The 17,489-nt window shown below is 43.1% G+C and overlaps 1 protein-coding gene across 1 annotated transcript in view; it reads left to right on the top strand.

Moving 5' to 3' along the window:
* LOC146960085 (transcription termination factor 1-like) overlaps positions 1-17,489 on the top strand; it is a 54,540-nt gene that overhangs the window by 4,150 nt on the left and 32,901 nt on the right. The window contains exons 2-4 of the mRNA XM_085772632.1: positions 7,378-7,563; positions 10,664-10,849; positions 12,313-12,391. Coding sequence (XP_085628758.1) covers positions 7,378-7,563; positions 10,664-10,849; positions 12,313-12,391 — 451 coding nt within the window. The remainder of the gene's footprint in view (positions 1-7,377; positions 7,564-10,663; positions 10,850-12,312; positions 12,392-17,489) is intronic.

The following is a 17,489-nucleotide window of genomic DNA, read 5'->3' as shown; positions in this document are numbered from 1 at the left end:
CTGTATAATGCGAGAGCACGGGGCACGCAATGCAGCCTGTAAATAACACATTATCCGCCGCAAAACTCGTTCATTTCGCCAATATTTTGTTATGATACACTAGTGCTATTCCCCTCCGAGCCCGTGGTGGCATGTTAACAACATCCGGGGTCTCTAGGTTGACCTACTGACCTCTGATCTGGATGATGTCATCTCCGACCACTGCCCGGCTCATTCTGATAATAATCATTCTGCTTCGGCATTCGGGTCCATTTTTAGCTCAACGAGCCAGAGCTTTAGTGAGTCCAGGCTGAGGAGAGGAAGCCTGTGGAAGCTGAACTTCATCCAGCTGCTCATTTTGTTCTGACAAGTCAGAAACACGTAGAAACGAACCATAGCATTAGCGGTAGCAAGTTAGCCACGCCGGGCAGCGGTCGGAGATGACATCATCCAGATAAGACGTTAGTAGTCAACCTACAGGCGCAGCATGTTGATAACATGCCACCACGGACTCTGAGGTGAATAGCACTAGTGTATCATAACAAAATATTGGTGAAATGAACGAGTTTTGCGGCGGATAATGTGTTATTTAGAGGCTGCATTGCGTGCCCCGTGCTCTCGCATTATACGTATACGCGCTGCTCCACTGGGGCTAATTTCGTCAAAACAACTCCAAATGACACCAAAGTTGTCTGGGTGAGTAAAATGATCTTATTTTATGCTAGAAATAAGGTCCAGGTTGTAAAAAACAGAAATTATCCTTTAAATAATGTTGAGGGTCCAACATGACCCATTTTTACATTTGAGAACAGTAAAATCACCAAACATTTTTCCTAAGTTGACTTCTTATGTGACCAGGAATGGGTCAAACATGAAAATATTTCACCTTTTTTTTTTTTTTTTTTTAAATCAACAGACACAAGCAGTAACTTGTTCTAGGTAGGTTATATTTTGACCAACACAATATTTGGTTAATTGGTCTTTCCTGCCATTACTCTGATATGAATTACATCTCTTAAACCATAGTAGCCTAGGATACAGTAGTGATGGGATCGGCAGTTCTTTTGACTGTACTGTAGTGTTGTGTCGTTCGCGAGTGATTCGCACGCTTCCTTTTACAGTACAGTTCCACCTTTCTTACAGGGTAACTACTCTGTAAAACTCTGATATCACCCTGATATTTACCTGATAATTATCAGAGATGTATGGGAGTTTTTGCCAGGTACCATGTTCAAAACTACACAGGATTATAATCTACAGTTACCAGGAAAGTACATGGTAATATCATTGAAACAAACCACGCTTCCTTTTACAGTACAATTACACTTTTCTTACATGGTAACTACTCTGTAAAACTCTGATATTTACCTGTTAATTATCAGGTAGATATGGGAGTTTTTGCCAGGTACCATGTTCAAAACTACACACCCTGATGGGGGGCAGAGGATTATAATCTACAGTTACAAGGAAAGTACATGGTAATATCATTCAAACAAACCACGCTTCCTTTTACAGTACAGTTCCACCTTCCTTACAGGGTAATTCACAAGGTTTTACCTGATAATGTAAATTGTAACTACTGGGTAATTAGAAAGTAATTACTTGGTAAATAGTTGCAAGTTATACCCTCACTGTCACTACACAGGTTGCATAGTCTATAATTCCTGGATAAATACCTGGTAGTTTTCTGTATATTTCTAGTAAATACTAGGTAACTAGTTGATATTTACCAGGTAAGTATTAGGTAACTACCACGTAAAAAAGTGGTAGTTACCAGGTAAACATGTGATCATGTGAGTAAATACCTGGTAATTACCAGGTAGGCTAAATATCTAAGTTATTATCACCCTAACAAAGTCACATATAGACACATTCAATGGGTTTATAGTCTACAATATGCAATTGCAGGATATCTACCTGGTAATTATTGGGTAAATACTAGGTAACTTGTTGGTATTTACCAGATAAATATCCGGTAAATATTTTTAACTACCGGGTTTAAAATCTACAATATATAATTACTGCGTATCTACCAGGAAATTATTGGGTAAATGCCTGGTAGTAGTCAGGAAAAATATCTGTAAATACTGGGTAATTACCTTATAATTACTTAGTAAGTACTTGGTAATTACAATTAATTTTTACTTTTACTTTAATCCGATGCGCTATGCAATGCAATACACCTGGCACTTTAAACTGAGTGCACTTTAGGGCACCGTGCAATACAACTTGGTACCCATGTTCTCCTGCACTTTAGCACCTGTCACTTTGGCCCAGCACTTTGCACTTTGCACTTTATTTCCCAAACTGTCCAGGTTCCATTACTGGCATGATTATCTGACCTGTTTTTTACCTTATTACCTGGTAATTACCTGGTAATTACCGTACTGTAAAAGGAAGCGTTACCAATTATTTTTATTTAATATTTAATCCTTATCTCCTATATAAGTGCATTGCATTTTTTCATGACGGTATTGAAACTGATACCGTTGCTATTTTTAAACACCTGCAGTATACGGTATTACCGTAATACCGCCCAAGCCTAGAGAGGTGTTCATTCATTCATTCTGGAGGTCGGCTGTACCTTTGACTACAGCCTAGAGGGGGCCACAGTGCTGAGATACCAGCAGCTGAAGCAGACCCCCCCCCCCCACCTCAAAGAAGAGCTAAACAGTTAGCCAGGTACTGCTCAGTATGGGCTTTATGCAGCTCCACTACTTCCTGAAATAAGACAGCTCCTTTATTTCCTGTCTTACATTGTTGGACAAACAGAATAATCCAGGTGTGTCTGACCATTGTTGTGAGGTCAGACACACCTGGATTCGCGTCGGGGTTCCATACAACCGACCAACTATACATTATCCCTTACGTGTTGTAACGTGACTTAAAGCAGAAGTAAGCGATCCGGTCGTTTTGGGTAATGCTGCGTTCCAGGCAGGCTTTTGAAACCGTAAATTACAGCTTCAAGTCACGACTTACGACTTTGTAGCGTTCCAGGCAACCCACTCGTGTTTTTCAGACCTGTTTTACCTGTGAAAGTCACTATAACGGCCACTCGTAACTTCCGACCCGTGAACTCGTACCAGATCGAACTGGTACGACTTCACAGGTCGGAAACAGAGTTACGGGCTGCCTTGAACGCACCATAACGTCTTGTCAGCCGATGGAGTTAGCAGCCCCCGCCCTCGTCATGGATCTATTGGTCCTCGTCCCTACATCACCACATTCAGGCGCATCCCTTGGCTGCACACACAGCCCTTCATGCCGTTCTCTCTCCTCATTGGATAAAACTTGTAGGATACGAGAAAAGTTTTCTCCTCGGCTCAGAGCAGAGCAGAGTGACTGACAGACCCGTGTTTCGGTCCAAACACTCTATGTAAGTGATTGCTGTCGGAAGATACGTATAACTATTTAAGACTTATATTAACACAAAAATATCGCTTACTTCTGCTTCAACACTTTAACATTTATTCAAACAAACTCCGCTGTATCATAGCAACTAGAAGTAAACATTTCTGCCGTGTGTTCAGGCCAAACCTCCCTCCTCCTCCCCCCAGAAGAAGAAGAAGAGGAGGTCAGAGACGACTCCTCCTCTTCTGGACATCTGCACACCTGGGAGAGAGAAGAAGAAGAAGAGACGGACAGAGGAAGAGGAGGAGGAAGTCATGCTAACTCCTCTTCCTCCTGATGAAGAGGGAGATGGACAAAAGATAAAGGAGGAGGAAGAGGAGAGGGTCATTCTAACTCCTCTTCCTCCTGATGAAGAGGAAAACAGAGAGGGAGAGAAAAAGAGAAAGAAGAAAAAGAAGAAGAAGAGACAGAAGGAGGAAGAGGAGGAGGCGAGGTTAACTCCTCCTCTTCCTCCTGATGAAGAGGGAGATGGACAGAAGAAAAAAGCAAAGAAGAGAAAGGAGGAGGAAGAGGAAAGGGTCGTTCTAACTCCTCTTCCTCCTGATGAAGAGGAAAACAGAGGAGAGAAAAAGAGAAAGAAGAAAAAGAAGAAGAGAAAAGAGAAGGAGGAGGTTGTTCTTCCTCCTAATGAAGAGGAGAATAGAGAGGGAGAGAAAAAGAGAAAGAAGAAAAAGAAGAAGAGAAAAGAGGAAGAAGAGGAGGTTGTTCTTCCTCCTGATGAAGAGGAGAATAGAGAGGGAGAGAAAAAGAGAAAGAAGAAAAAGAAGAAGAGAAAAGAGGAAGAGGAGGAGGTTGTTCTTCCTCCTGATGAAGAGGAGAACAGAGAGGGAGAGAAAAAGAGAAAGAAGAAAAGGAAGAAGAGAAAAGAGGAAGAGGAGGAAGAACACAAAGAGGGGGAGGAAAAGAGAAAGAAGAAGAGAAAAGAGGAAGAGGAGGAGGTTGTTCTTCCTCCTGATGAAGAGGAGAACAGAGAGGGAGAGAAAAAGAGAAAGAAGAAAAAGAAGAAGAGAAAAGAGGAAGAGGAGGAGGTTGTTCTTCCTCCTGATGAAGAGGAGAACAGCGAGGGAGAGAAAAAGAGAAAGAAGAAGAAGAGAAAAGAGGAAGAGGAGGAGGTTGTTCTTCCTCCTGATGAAGAAGAGAACAGAGAGAGAGAGAAAAAGAGAAAGAAGAAAAAGAAAGAGGAGGTCACCGTTGCCGCGGTAACAAGTCATGAGAAGAAAAAGAAGAAAGAGAAAGTGACAGAGATGACGAGAGGAGGAGAAGAAGAAGAGTGAGTAGTGAAGTACTCAGTTACTAGCGGTGTAACATCGCGGTTGGATACCTCGGTGTTGACGTCTCGGTTCGGTTCATTTCCCGTTCAGTAAAAGAACCAAATGTAAAACATACATTTACTTGTTGTTTATCAGGAATTTTTCTAAACCAAATTTACAGTTTTTTAGACAAATTATTATAATTCTACTCACCTGCTAATGTTATGTTGTACATCGTCCCTGATACAAATACACTTATTCAACTAAACTAAACCATTATACAAAATATGAAAAAAATAGAATACTGTTGAAAAGTGCTGCCTAATAAGTTCAATAAATTATTCTCAAATAGGCCTATTTCACGAGATTCGGAAGTGACGTCACACAGGGTAAATCAACATCCGGTCCGGTCAGCTGCGGCTAGAGCGATTGACAGAGTGGCTACACTTTTCATTCAAACAAACTAATACGACCGCCACAAAAGATTTAATCAGTGAGACTAACATTAATCTCCTAAAAAAAGTTTAACCAGTCAGCGGTAAACCTCTAAAAACCTGTGGATAAAGTTACCTGGATGTAGCTACGAGCATCTGCCTACTAGCCCCCGGTCGCTGCTCCCTTTGCATTTCTCCCACAACAAGCACATTTCCTAACAGGCAATATCTGGATAAACTGACAACAGGCTGCGGATTTAACAGCGATGTTCTCGCATTAAAGAATATTAAAACTTTTAGCAGCTTTACTGCTACTGCTGCTGAACGGCGATAGCGATGCTAATTTGTTAGCCCGTCGTTAGCATTAAGCTAGCGGACGTTATGCTTAGTTAGCATTAAGCTAGCGGACTTTATGCTTAGTAGTGGTACTGGCTGTGTGTGGTTTGAAGGTTGTTTCAAATAATGTGGGTTTGAGTGAACATCTTTGATGATTAAATACATATTGCCGCTTAATATGTTTTATGTATGGCATTATTACAGTAGGCTAATGATAGCCGCTAATCTTCCATTTGGACAGTGACAAATAAAACCTTGAAGCAAGAAGATTTTGTTGGAGAACTGACATTGATATACAGTAACTCAGTAACGGTCGTAAACCAGTGTACGGTTTAGTTTTAATATTTTGCCGTTCAAAAGCAAGCTAAACAAAGTCTTTTCCATCATCTCTTCGTATAGCCTACCCTGCTAGAAAAACCAGCATGGAAATGCTGCTGGTCTATGCTGTTTGTTTGTTTTTTAGCAGTAGCCAAAACCCACTTCTTTCTCAGGTCTTTCTTTCGGAAACTCGTGGAAATGCAAGTACGGCTGTTTTTGTCTAGAATTTGTACACTGAGGTAAGCACATGGATGTATTATATTATGCAGCAGAAGCTTTTATTTTTGGATTCAGCCATTGCGCTTCCGCGACCGGAAGTAGTTTTACCCTGTAACGGAAACCGGAAGTACCTAAACCCGGAAGTCGTGAAATAGGCCTATTAACAAAACATATAAAATATGATTAAGAAAAACTTCTCACATAACTTTTTTTTTTTTTACGTGTGGAGTGCAGCACGAACAGTTCAGGCCAGTGACGGAGGGTTAGAGAGAGAGAGATTTCTCACTAGCGGTAGCATTAGCGGCAGCAGTAGCGGTAGCATTAGCGGCAGACGGGAGAAGCGCCGTGTAACTCCGTCCACAGTCACTTGCCTGCTGCAGGATTTTTAAAGGGATAGTTCACCCTAGAATGATATTTCGCTCATTATCTACTCACCCTCATGTTGACTAAGGGCTGGAAGAAGTTTCAGAGTCCACCGTCCCTTCTCTGAGTTACAGGGGGTCTTGGCGTAGCAGTGCATGTCCATATAACGGTTGCAAAGGGACACCAGAGCTCTTCGTAAAAAAACACACACAAAAAAACATCCAAATACCTCCATGATGCTCGTATGTAATGTCCATCTTGTGCTGAAGCCCCAAATTGCGTAATTGTCCCGAAAAAAATTAAATAAGTCTATGCGGAAGCTTCTCAAAGCTCCTCTTCCTGGTCCGTCCAAATCTTGCGTGATTCGCAGTAACCGCACTGACGCCGGCGCAAATCACGCGAGATTTGGACGGACCAGGAAGAGGAGCTTCGAGAAGCTTCCGCTACAAACAAGCTTAAAATATAGACTTATTTAATTTTTTTCGGGACAATTACGCAATTTGGGGCTTCAGCACAAGACGGACATTACATACGAGCATCATGGAGGTATTTGGATGTTTTTTTGTGTGTGTTTTTTACGAAGAGCTCTGGTGTCCCTTTGCAACCGTTATATGGACATGCACTGCTACGCCAAGACCCCCTGTAACTCAGAGAAGGGACGGTGGACTCTGAGACTTCTTCCAGCCCTTAGTCAACATGAGGGTGAGTAGATAATGAGCGAAATATCATTCTAGGGTGAACTATCCCTTTAAGTCAGGTTGCTCCGGTCCAAGCTCCTTTATCCTTTTTTTTTTACTCCAGCGAGCAGGGAGCTGCGCCCGGAGGAGAATCTTGAAGTAACCAATTAGAGACCAGCATGAAGTCACATGGAAGCCAAAAGTTTAAGAGCCCACATACACACTCATTAGGCCGGCGCCCCTCGCTATTGAAATGTATGAAACAACCCAGAATAAACCCAATATGGAATGGAAAGGCTTACGAATTTCAAAGTAAAACCCATTGTATGAGTGAACACTGAACAGATATGGTAATTACTTTTTATTATGTTATTTATGTTTACCCCCTAGTGCCCCCTATTGACCGGCCGCCACTGGTGGTTACTGTAATACTGTGGTACTGTGTACTCAGGCTGGACTGGCAGGCGGTGGAAGAGCTGCAGGAGTTTGTTCCAGACGTATTGAAGAAGTCGCACGACCAGATCAATAAGATGCTGAGATACGACCTGCAGCGCTTCAAGAACTTCAAACAGCAAGGTACTAGTACTGCAAACCCCTCAGACCACGTACTAATACTGTAAACCCCCTGAGACCGTCGCCGTATGTGAATTTGCATTAAGTTTGAACACGGAAACACGGAGCTGCTCGTGACCTTTATTCTGCGGTAACATGTCTCATGTTTGCTCAAGTACAGTGTGAAGAACGTGCACTGGGCTCAGGCCCCCATACTCGGGCGTATTTGACTCCGTGGATGTCCGCGCGCACTCGAGGCAGACGTGGACCCAAAGCGGGCGTCCGCCGGTCCCCTCCGCACAAAGCTCAATTTTTATGACCGCACGGACTCAATCTTTTTCAAATGTGACACTGTACGCTCGCCTATGAAACCGCAAAAGTCTGCGGACAGCGCGCGCGGAGTGAACGCCACTCTCAGTAGGCGCCGATAGTCTCTCTCCCTCCCTCTCTCTCTCTCTGTGTCAGCGCCGCACACACACACACACACACCCACGGAGCGTCGCGTCGGAGCGATGAAGTGAAACAACAACCTGCAGATCCTGAGTTGACGTGAGCTCCGCTCGTGGTTACCGAGTCAGATCAATAAATAGGCTTTATGCACAGCTCCACTACTTCCTGAACTTAAACAGGCTCCTTTCCTTCCTGTCTTACATTTTTGGACAAACTGATGAATCCAGGTGTGTCTGACCATTGTTGTGACTACTGAGGTCAGAGTCAGACACACCTGGATTCATCAGAGCCTGTTTAAGTTCAGGAAGTAGTGGGGCTCAGCTGTGCGTTCACACCAAAAGCTTCCAAAGTGTCAAAAACACTCGAGGGTGGGCGTCAGACAAGACAGCTTATTAAATAATTATTTTGTTATTATTTGCTTAACGGCAAATATTGTCAGCCGCTTTGGCCGCTCGTCACGTGACTGACGTCAAAGTTCGATCGCGCTGGTCATTGGGTAGCCGAAATACAAAAAAAAGAAAACAAAAAGGAGCCGACGGATCTCTATTCTGACAGGTTGCCGCCGGTTGCCGCCAAACCGCGTCATAGCTAATTACCCTAAAGTTAACCAGGGCTCAACTTCTCGTCTGGTGAAGCTTTGGACACTTTGGACACTTTGGAAGCGCAGCAACGCCTGTTGACGCTTTGGACACTCAGTACTGCCTGGCTCTCATTGAAAATGAATTGACTTCCGGCGTTTTGACTCTTTGGAAGCTTTTGGTGTGAACGCACAGTAAAGCCTCGTGATTGACACATTTTAGAGCTGATGTATGGTAGAAAAAAGACAACAGAAAACAACAACAACAATGTAAATCAAATCAAACTGTGGGTTATTGAACTGTTCCACCCTTAATGAACATTAAAGTGAACTCATGTCATCCTCCCAAACTGAACACATTCTCTGGTTTCTTCAGGATTCAGTCAGGATGCTGCTTGAACTGGCAGCGTCAGTAAAAAATACATATCGAGACGATATCGAGAATCGATCAATATGGAAAAACATATCGTGATAAAGTTTTTTGCCATATCGCCCAACCCTAATACTAATACTATGTACTCTGCAGGCGTGTCTCTGTGCCGCGGCCGCTTCTCGCAGCAGTACTAATACCATGTAAAACAGTAGTAATACTATGTACTCTGCGGGCGTGTCTCTGCGCCGCGGCCGCTTCTCGCAGCAGTACTATACTATACTAGTATACTAATACTATGTACTCTGCAGGCGTGTCTCTGCGCCGCGGCCGCTTCTCGCAGCAGTACTATACTATACTAGTATACTAATACTGCGTTTATCTCTGCAGGCGTGTCTCTGCGCCGCAGCCGCTTTTCGCAGCAGTACTAATACCATGTAAAACAAACAGTAGTAATACTATGTACTCTGCGGGTGTGTCTCTGCGCCGCGGCCGCTTCTCGCAGCAGTACTATACTATAGTATACTAATACTAGGGCTGGGCGATAAAACGATAACGATATATATCGCGATATAACTTTACTCAATAGCAATATGAAACGTGGTCGATAGAAAGTCGATAGGTTTCATTCATTCATGTTTTGAAACAGCCAATGAAAACGAGAGTTGCGCCGCGCTGAACCACTGGCTGAGCCAACCAGGTTAGATTGACACAGCACAGGAGGACTGTACACAGCACAACAACACGTGGTAATGTTTGGGCTGCTGCAGCCTGGCGTCAGCAGGGGGGCATCGCCAGTAAAAAAGAGAGAGAGAATGAGTGTTGCCTCGAAAGAAAAAATGGAGGAGAACTAGGACGAGTGACCGCGAAAAGACGTGGTACGTCATGTTTACATTAACCCAGATTGATTGAACTCTAATACAGTAGGTGTAAACAACACTAAACTTTAACCACGGAGACAGCAGGCAGTCGGAGCGGCTCGCCGTCACACATCAAAGGGAGCGCAGTCACGGCGTAGCCGCTCTGCTGCTGCTGCTGCTGCTCCTCACACCAGAGCGACACTGTTCAGCTGTGCCGACCTAAACACTGGTCACTTGCGAAGCAAATGCTAACCGCAGCGATTTCTCTTCCTTTTTCTTTTCCAGCCTGGTTTAGGCTGAGAATGATCGCTAATTAGACGGGCCACGTCAGGTCCGGGTTTTAATTTTCACGTCCGTTTATAACTGTAGCAGCAGCAGAGAGATGGAGCAGCTCCTGTATGGGGAGCGTGTCTCTGACCTAACTCCTGTCTGATGTAATGTTAAAGAGCGCCTGAACAGCGGAGTGATAATGTCTGTAAAAAGACCCAGTGCTGTTGTACTGTAGGCTATATCAGCACTCATGTATGTCTCTTGTCCAATCAAATTATTTGGTTGAAACTAACTGTAGCCTATATAATACTAGTTTTATTTATCTGAAACTGTTACTAGGCTACTCATTGCTGTTATATGTTAATCATTACATCTGAAATGTTCAATTTTTGACGAAAAATAAATATTTAAATCAGAAATAACCTTCTGATATCTTCAAATCTCACTTGTGAGTATGATGGAACATTTAGGCTTGACAAAAACAGTGACTTGAGTCCTATCGTGATATATATCGATATCGACTGATATGAAAAAAATTATCATGATAGGGTTTTTTCTCATATCGCCCAGCCCTAACTAATACTATGTACTCTGCAGGCGTGTCTCTGCGCCGCGGCCGCTTCTCGCAGCAGGAGAACGAGCGGATCAGGAAGAACGTGTCGGACTTCCTGGTTCTGACGGGCATCGGCTCGGCCAATCATCTGCTGTTTCCTGAGCGCTACGAAGACCTCACGGCGGAGATCCGGAAGCTGAGAGTCCAGCACCGCTTCCTGGAGCGCCTCGGTACGTAGTCGCCATCGCCATCGCCATCATCATCATCATGGGCGTGGTAGTGGGGGGAAAAGGGGCCTGAAAATCCTGACATTATTATTTTTTGTGTGTGATGTTTTTATTTTGAATGAATTGGGCCCCTCGGTTAATTGGTGTCATAATTTATTTCAAATATATTGATAACATCAACTGCAGTGGTGGACAGTAACGGAGTAAATTTACTTGAGTATTAGATTTCTTTGGTACTTATTACTCTTACTTGAATACATTTCCAAAGCAAATATTTTTACTTTTACTCGAGTTAATTTCTAGGAAGGCGGAAAAGTACTCGTTACTTTCAGGTCTGCTCTTTTTTTTCTTCTAAAATACTATTGGACTAAACGTGAAAATGACAATTGCTGTCCTCTTATGATCCCATTCATTGTATTTGTTTTTCTAGGTGTTTCTGCAGCTTTATATAACATTGTGGTTCTAAAAGCAGCACATCAGTGCAGCTGGTTTCAAAGAGTTCATTCTCAGAAACAAGAGTTAAAAGGTCCTTAAATTCATTTAGAAAAAAATTAAGTAATTCATTGATGTGAAAAATAAGAAATTTACTCTTACTCTTACTTTTACTTAAAGTAAATTTAAAAGCATGTACTTTTGAATACTTAAGTACCTTTAAAAGCAAGTACTTTTTTACTCTTACTCAAGTAACATGTCGACTGAGCTACTTTTACTTGTAACGGAGTAAATTTTGACCAGTAGTATTTGTACTCTTACTCAAGTACTGGGGTCGGGTACTCTGTCCATCTCTGATCAACTGAGAGAATGAACTCCATGTCAAAGTCCTCCCGACATACTGGACATTCTGGGGTTCCCCTCTTGGAGGCGTAAAATGGTTTAGTCCGCCCATAGACAGCGGCCGGCGACAAGTGTAACGTCAGTGAGCCCAGATGGAATGAGGCTAGCTTAAACATAAATCGGCGTATCAGAAAAAGAAAGAGCAGAAAGAAAAAGAAAGAAGGCAGAATTACGGGAGGCAACTGTTAAAGGGATATTTCAACATTTTGGCAAATTGGCCCAATGCCATAATCCCTATAGTTTTAGGAGTAGATTTGTTACCTTTAATTGTTGGTGCAAGCTATTTTTAGAACGGCGGAGATATGATATGAGATAATAATGGAATGTTACGAGTTGTTTTCGAGGTAAATGCAAAGCCAGTATAGTGCCGAAAAGAGATTGCTTGCCGAAAAACCGCCCCCGACGGAAACACGCTTTGGCGGTTTTGTATAAATTTACCTCAGAAACAACTCTGCGCTTCGTGCACTGGCTTGGATAGAGATAGGGGCCCACTGACATTACGAGTGAATAGGGCCCAGAATTTGGTGCTACGCCCCTGATCATCGTCCATCGCTGGTTACAGACGTCACCAGACTCTCTCTCTGTCTGTCTCTGTCTCTGTCTCTGTCTCTGTCTCTGTCTCTGTCTCTCAGCGGACGGCGTCCCGCGGCGGTGTCACTACGTCAACACCAGAGCCAAGAAGATGTTTGATGAGAGGAACCACATGGGCAGGTCAGTGTCTCTGTCGCTGCGTCTCAGTGCAGCGGCTGCTTCCTGCAGCGCCGGCGGCTGCTTCTAGCCTCTCATGTCACAGCGTCGCCGCGCGGCCGGTCCCAGTCCCAAGGCCTTCCTATCCACCTTATTCCTAGCCCCCATGATGCTTTGCGGGAATTATGGGCGCGTTTGTTTACATGCTAACAGTACGCGCTAATCCATTTTCTGCGAGCGTTAGAGACATAAAACACCACCTTTTACAACTCAAACGATATAATATCATAATACCGCTGCCTACTAATATTGTGAGGTGTGAGGACGACTTAAAAAAGTGTCCAAAGATAAAAAGATAACGTACAGTAGCATATTTAGCTACTTGTTAACTTGGTTGCTTCAGTTGTTGAGGCAACGAGCTATCTGCTAGCTCTGGAAAGTTGCCTCATATAAGTTGGAATAATTTTATTTTAAAACACATTCCTCTTTTATAAAGAAATGCAAATGTGTGTGTGTGTGTGTGTGTGTGTGTGTGTGTGTGTGTGTGGGGGGGGGGGGTCTCTCTCTCACTCACCTCTTTACGGTCTGCTCTTAGGGATTGTGTGTGGTGGTGGTGGGGGAGTATTTTACTGTAGGTTCTCACCATGGATCTATTATAAGACCACACACAGACACATCCGAGTGTCCAACCAACAAAGTTATAGTAAAAAAAAATCCATTATTTAGTTTATTTTAATCATAAAGACCTATACTTTTCATACAGTGGTATGTGTCAGTGTACACAACGTTTACACAGAATGAAACAGTAAACATAAAATTGCGTGTATCATTTAGGGATATAAAAACCCCTAAATGATACACGCAATTTTTTATACATATTTTATACATTGACCCGGTTATAAGACGATGTTTTTTCCGTCGAAAAAAGTCTGAAAAAGACGGGGGAGTCTTATAGATTCGGGGTCTATAGTCACAAGTCACAGCTTTTATTTCTCTCACACTCACACACACACCAGTGTCCTGGAGAGATGCAGCCGCATCTGAGGGGACGATGGCGTGTGTGCGTGTGTGCGCATAGCGTGTGTTGCCCCTTCTCCACTACACAGTTACAGCTCAGCTCTACTCGACTTGGTTTAGGTTCTTTTAATCACAATCATAGTTTGTCATATTAAAGCGGGTTCGTCAGCACCGCGGAGCTGATCGCTGTCTCTCTAATCAATGAGCATTTTCCACCGACTCTCTTTTTTCTCTCCTTTCGTCAGCTCCAAACTCACTCTTCTGCACCGCGATTACGAACCGCAGCGTGGTTTCAAACACAGCTGTTATTTAACTCATGTGTCAGAATAACAATAATCTCGGGGGGGTCGTTACATTCATTACAATTAGGGGTGTAACGGTATATGTATTCGTCCCGTGCCGTCACGGTACGGGGGTCACGGTTCGGTGCACACAGTCACACGACGAATACGTCTGAATGAATATTAAAAAAAAAAAAAAAGTCGAGTCCTCACTCGAATCCAGGTGGCGGTAATGAGCCTCGAAGCTGCCTGCAGCCGTCATAGCAGACGAAGAAGAGAAGTGATGAGAGAGTGAAGTTAGAGGAGGAGAGCTGTCTGCTTCATTCATGTCACTGTGGCTTCTCAATGAAACAAACGGCGGCGGCGGCGGCTCGCGCGACTGGTCCACCGGACAAAGTCCGTCGGCGATGTTTCACGGATGCGCGGTGAGTCGCTAGAAACGCATCAAACACGTAGCGCATGTTCAACCCGATATGTCAATCACTGGTGCAAGTAAAAAGACAAGTTGTGTGCAACAACTTATCCCGCAGCTTTTAAGCCTCTTGACATGAACACAGACAGGTGAGGAGAAAAGGAGACCGCACACTATTATAATCAGACACATTTTGTCTGATGAAGGGCTGACGCCCGAAACGTGTGAGTGACATAGCTTTTAACTAGTGTGCGGTCTCCTTTTTTCCTTACCTGTGTCTTTCTTGGTGGTCCAGCACCTAGTCTTCAGTTTTTTGGGGGATGTGCGTGTAGCTGCCTAATATGTTTTATGAACACAGGCAGGACCAGCAACATCACCAAAGTAACTGCTAGTCTAATTCAACTGTGTAAACCAACATTGATGTCAGTTTATTGTTTTGTTTTTTTAATAATATTTTTTTAATAATAATAATAATTTAATAATTCGAATAATAGTTGCCAGTTGTCAAGTGCACGTTTTTTTCCCTCTAGAATTAATGAATGGCATTATAACACTCCTAATGCACTTGTTTTATTTTGTATTCTTTTTTCTTTTTACTTCTATAACACAAGACAGATTTTAGTTTTACATTCAATTAGTGTCTGTTGTACCGAAACCGTACCGAACCGTGACCCCTGAACCGAGGTACGTACCGAACCGTGACTTTTGTGTACCGTTACACCCCTAATTACAATGCATTTCTCCTCTGTGACGGGCGGCGCGCCCCCTCACTCCCGTCACCACACACACACGCTGCCTCTCTCCCGGTTCAGCCCCGTCCACTTCTCGGTCTCCTGCCCAGATTACGTTGTACGAGCGGACCTGTTGGTCCGAGTGGCCACGGTCCAAGCGGACCTGTTGGTCTGACTCATCCAACACAGTCCATTCCTCCACCCGCAGCCCCCAGAAGCTGCAGACGGGTCAACCAAACAGCGCTACTCTCTCTCTTCACTCGAGCTGATTTTTTAATTACAGCGCTCACCACCATGGATCAATAACCGATCTATTATCACCACATGAATCGCCTCATCTACCGAATTAACTAAGAAAACAGAAAACAATGTGAAAACTTTCAAATAACCCGCTAACAGTAATGAAGACCGCTAGCAACCACTGCTGTTAGCCAATGGCTCACTGCTACTTCCGGTGCTGACCGGAAGTTCCACCCATAACCGTTTCTACAGTAACGACCCCAGGAATAAGGTGGATAGAGAGCCGGAGCAGAAGCAGGAAGTAGCCTAATAGTCGCCATGGGAACTCAACTCAGAAAAAGTCTCCATGTAAGTGAATGGGAGTCAAAGTTTTATTTCTAATGTGATTGAATAGTGTGATGATAAAACTCTCTGAGCTCTACCTGTTTAAAACACCACGGTTCATGAAGAGAAACCAGCAGTTTGTTGTAAAACTATTGTAAAATAAAACTCCTTAGAATCCGTAACCAGAAAGACTCCAGGTGGCGTAGTGACGTCACCACATGGTGCCTTTTCCCGTGTCAGTTGGTGACGTATTTTTAGTGGGACACCAGGGGCCGTATTCACAAAGAATCTTAGGGTTAAAAGTAGCTCCTAAGGGCCGAATTAGGAGCAACTCCTAAAAAAAGTGGGCGTGTCAGTCAGGGTTTCTGTTGTCCGGTAATTACCGGACTTTGACCGGAAAAATCTGCCGAAGTCCGGTATTTTCTAACCCCGCCGGTCAAAATGTCCGGTGAAAATATTCCCTCCGAGTCCGAGCACAATTTGAATTTTATTAAAAAAATCAAACAAAAAAAACGAAATCAGAAATTTCAGCGACATCTAGATTGAGTAGAGAGAGGCTTCTCTCTGCAGAATCGCATCAAAACAGCACAGTGAAGTTGCCTGGGGGAGAGCAAAGTCACACGACTGCGCGGAGACACTGCACACATTAGATTTTAAAACAGCTGCAGCACATTTCACACACGCTGTAGGAGCCATGTTTTATACAAACCTTGCACCATCAGGCCACTAGGTGGCAGTATTTTCTTTGTGCCTGACCTGAACCGGATGTTGGTGGGGGGTCAGGCAGGTTACTTGAGATTGCTCATTGTGTAGCCCAGGTGTTGCTGATGAGGCAGGAGCAAACAGTTTTGACGGTGCTCAGCGGTGACTTAAGTTTGATTGTTTTCTGTTTATGTTATATATAATACGTGGCTTCACCAAGAAATAAAAGGAACATGATTGTTGTTGTTTAAGTTGTTTATTATCAGCAGGATAAACCCCTTGAGTTGTCGCAACTCGTTTTCGAGGGGGTCCTGCGCACCTCACGTCAACATAAAACACAACAACACAACACATCACAGTACAATGAAAGGATACAGAACAATACAATAAAAACAAAACAAAACCAAACAAGACAAAGACAAAATCTGGACAGACATACAATAATCAGTCGGACAAGTTGCAACCGAGTTTGGACAGGTATTTAGCGAAATGTGGTGACAGATTCAATGAAAGCATGAACAAGTAGTTTCAAGATGTGAAGACAGGGCATGATTAAAGCAATTAAGAGATGGAGAAGATCTGATACACATGGGTAGGTGATTCCAGTCATTTGGTGCTCTGAACATAAATGCTTTTCTACCGGTTGTTTTTCTGGTATGTGGAACGGAAAAGTAGGGGTGAACAGAGTGTCTGGTTTGATAAGTAGAGGTGAGTTGCACAAAATACTGTTTAAGATAAGGGGGGTAATTAAAGTGAATACATTTGAAAATAAATTGGAACCAGTGTAACTGTCGTCGTGCATGTGGAGAAGGAAACTGAAGAGATTGGTACATTAGGCAGTGATGTGTAAGATAGGGACATTCAAGTATGAATCTGCAGGTTCTGTTATAAACTTTGATCAGAGGAGCTAACACAGATTTGGAAGCAGAGATATACACAACATCACAATAGTCCAAAATTGGAAAAATAAGTTGCATAGCAAGTTTCTTTCTAACACTATATGTAAAACAGTTTCTAGACCTATACAACATATTAATACGACAGTTCACCTTCCGTACCGTATAATCAATGTGCGTTTTAAATGACAAAGTAGGATCTAACCAGACACCAAGGTATTTCATTTTATCAACTTTCTGCAGAGTTGTACCATCTTTACAAGATATATTACATGAATCTGAGATGGATTTCAATTTGGAATTTGTGCCAAAAATCATTACGACAGATTTGTTTTTATTAAGAAGTAATTTATTTTGTAAGAGCCAGTCTTCAAGAATACTGAAGTCAGACTGAATGGTGGTTTGAACTTCAGATAGGTCAGATTTTGAAGTATAAATGACGGTGTCGTCTGCATACAATTGCACAGAGGAATAAGTAAATATAGACGGTAAGTCATTAACAAATATAGAGAAAAGAAG

The sequence above is a fragment of the Trachurus japonicus genome, unplaced genomic scaffold (genome assembly GCF_045865225.1).
Source record: "Trachurus japonicus isolate A0001 unplaced genomic scaffold, Traja_1.0 AP030730.1".
Classification (NCBI taxonomy): domain Eukaryota; kingdom Metazoa; phylum Chordata; class Actinopteri; order Carangiformes; family Carangidae; genus Trachurus; species Trachurus japonicus.
The sequence above is the reverse complement of the archived record's forward strand: the minus strand, read 5'-3'. Positions and strand labels throughout refer to the sequence as shown.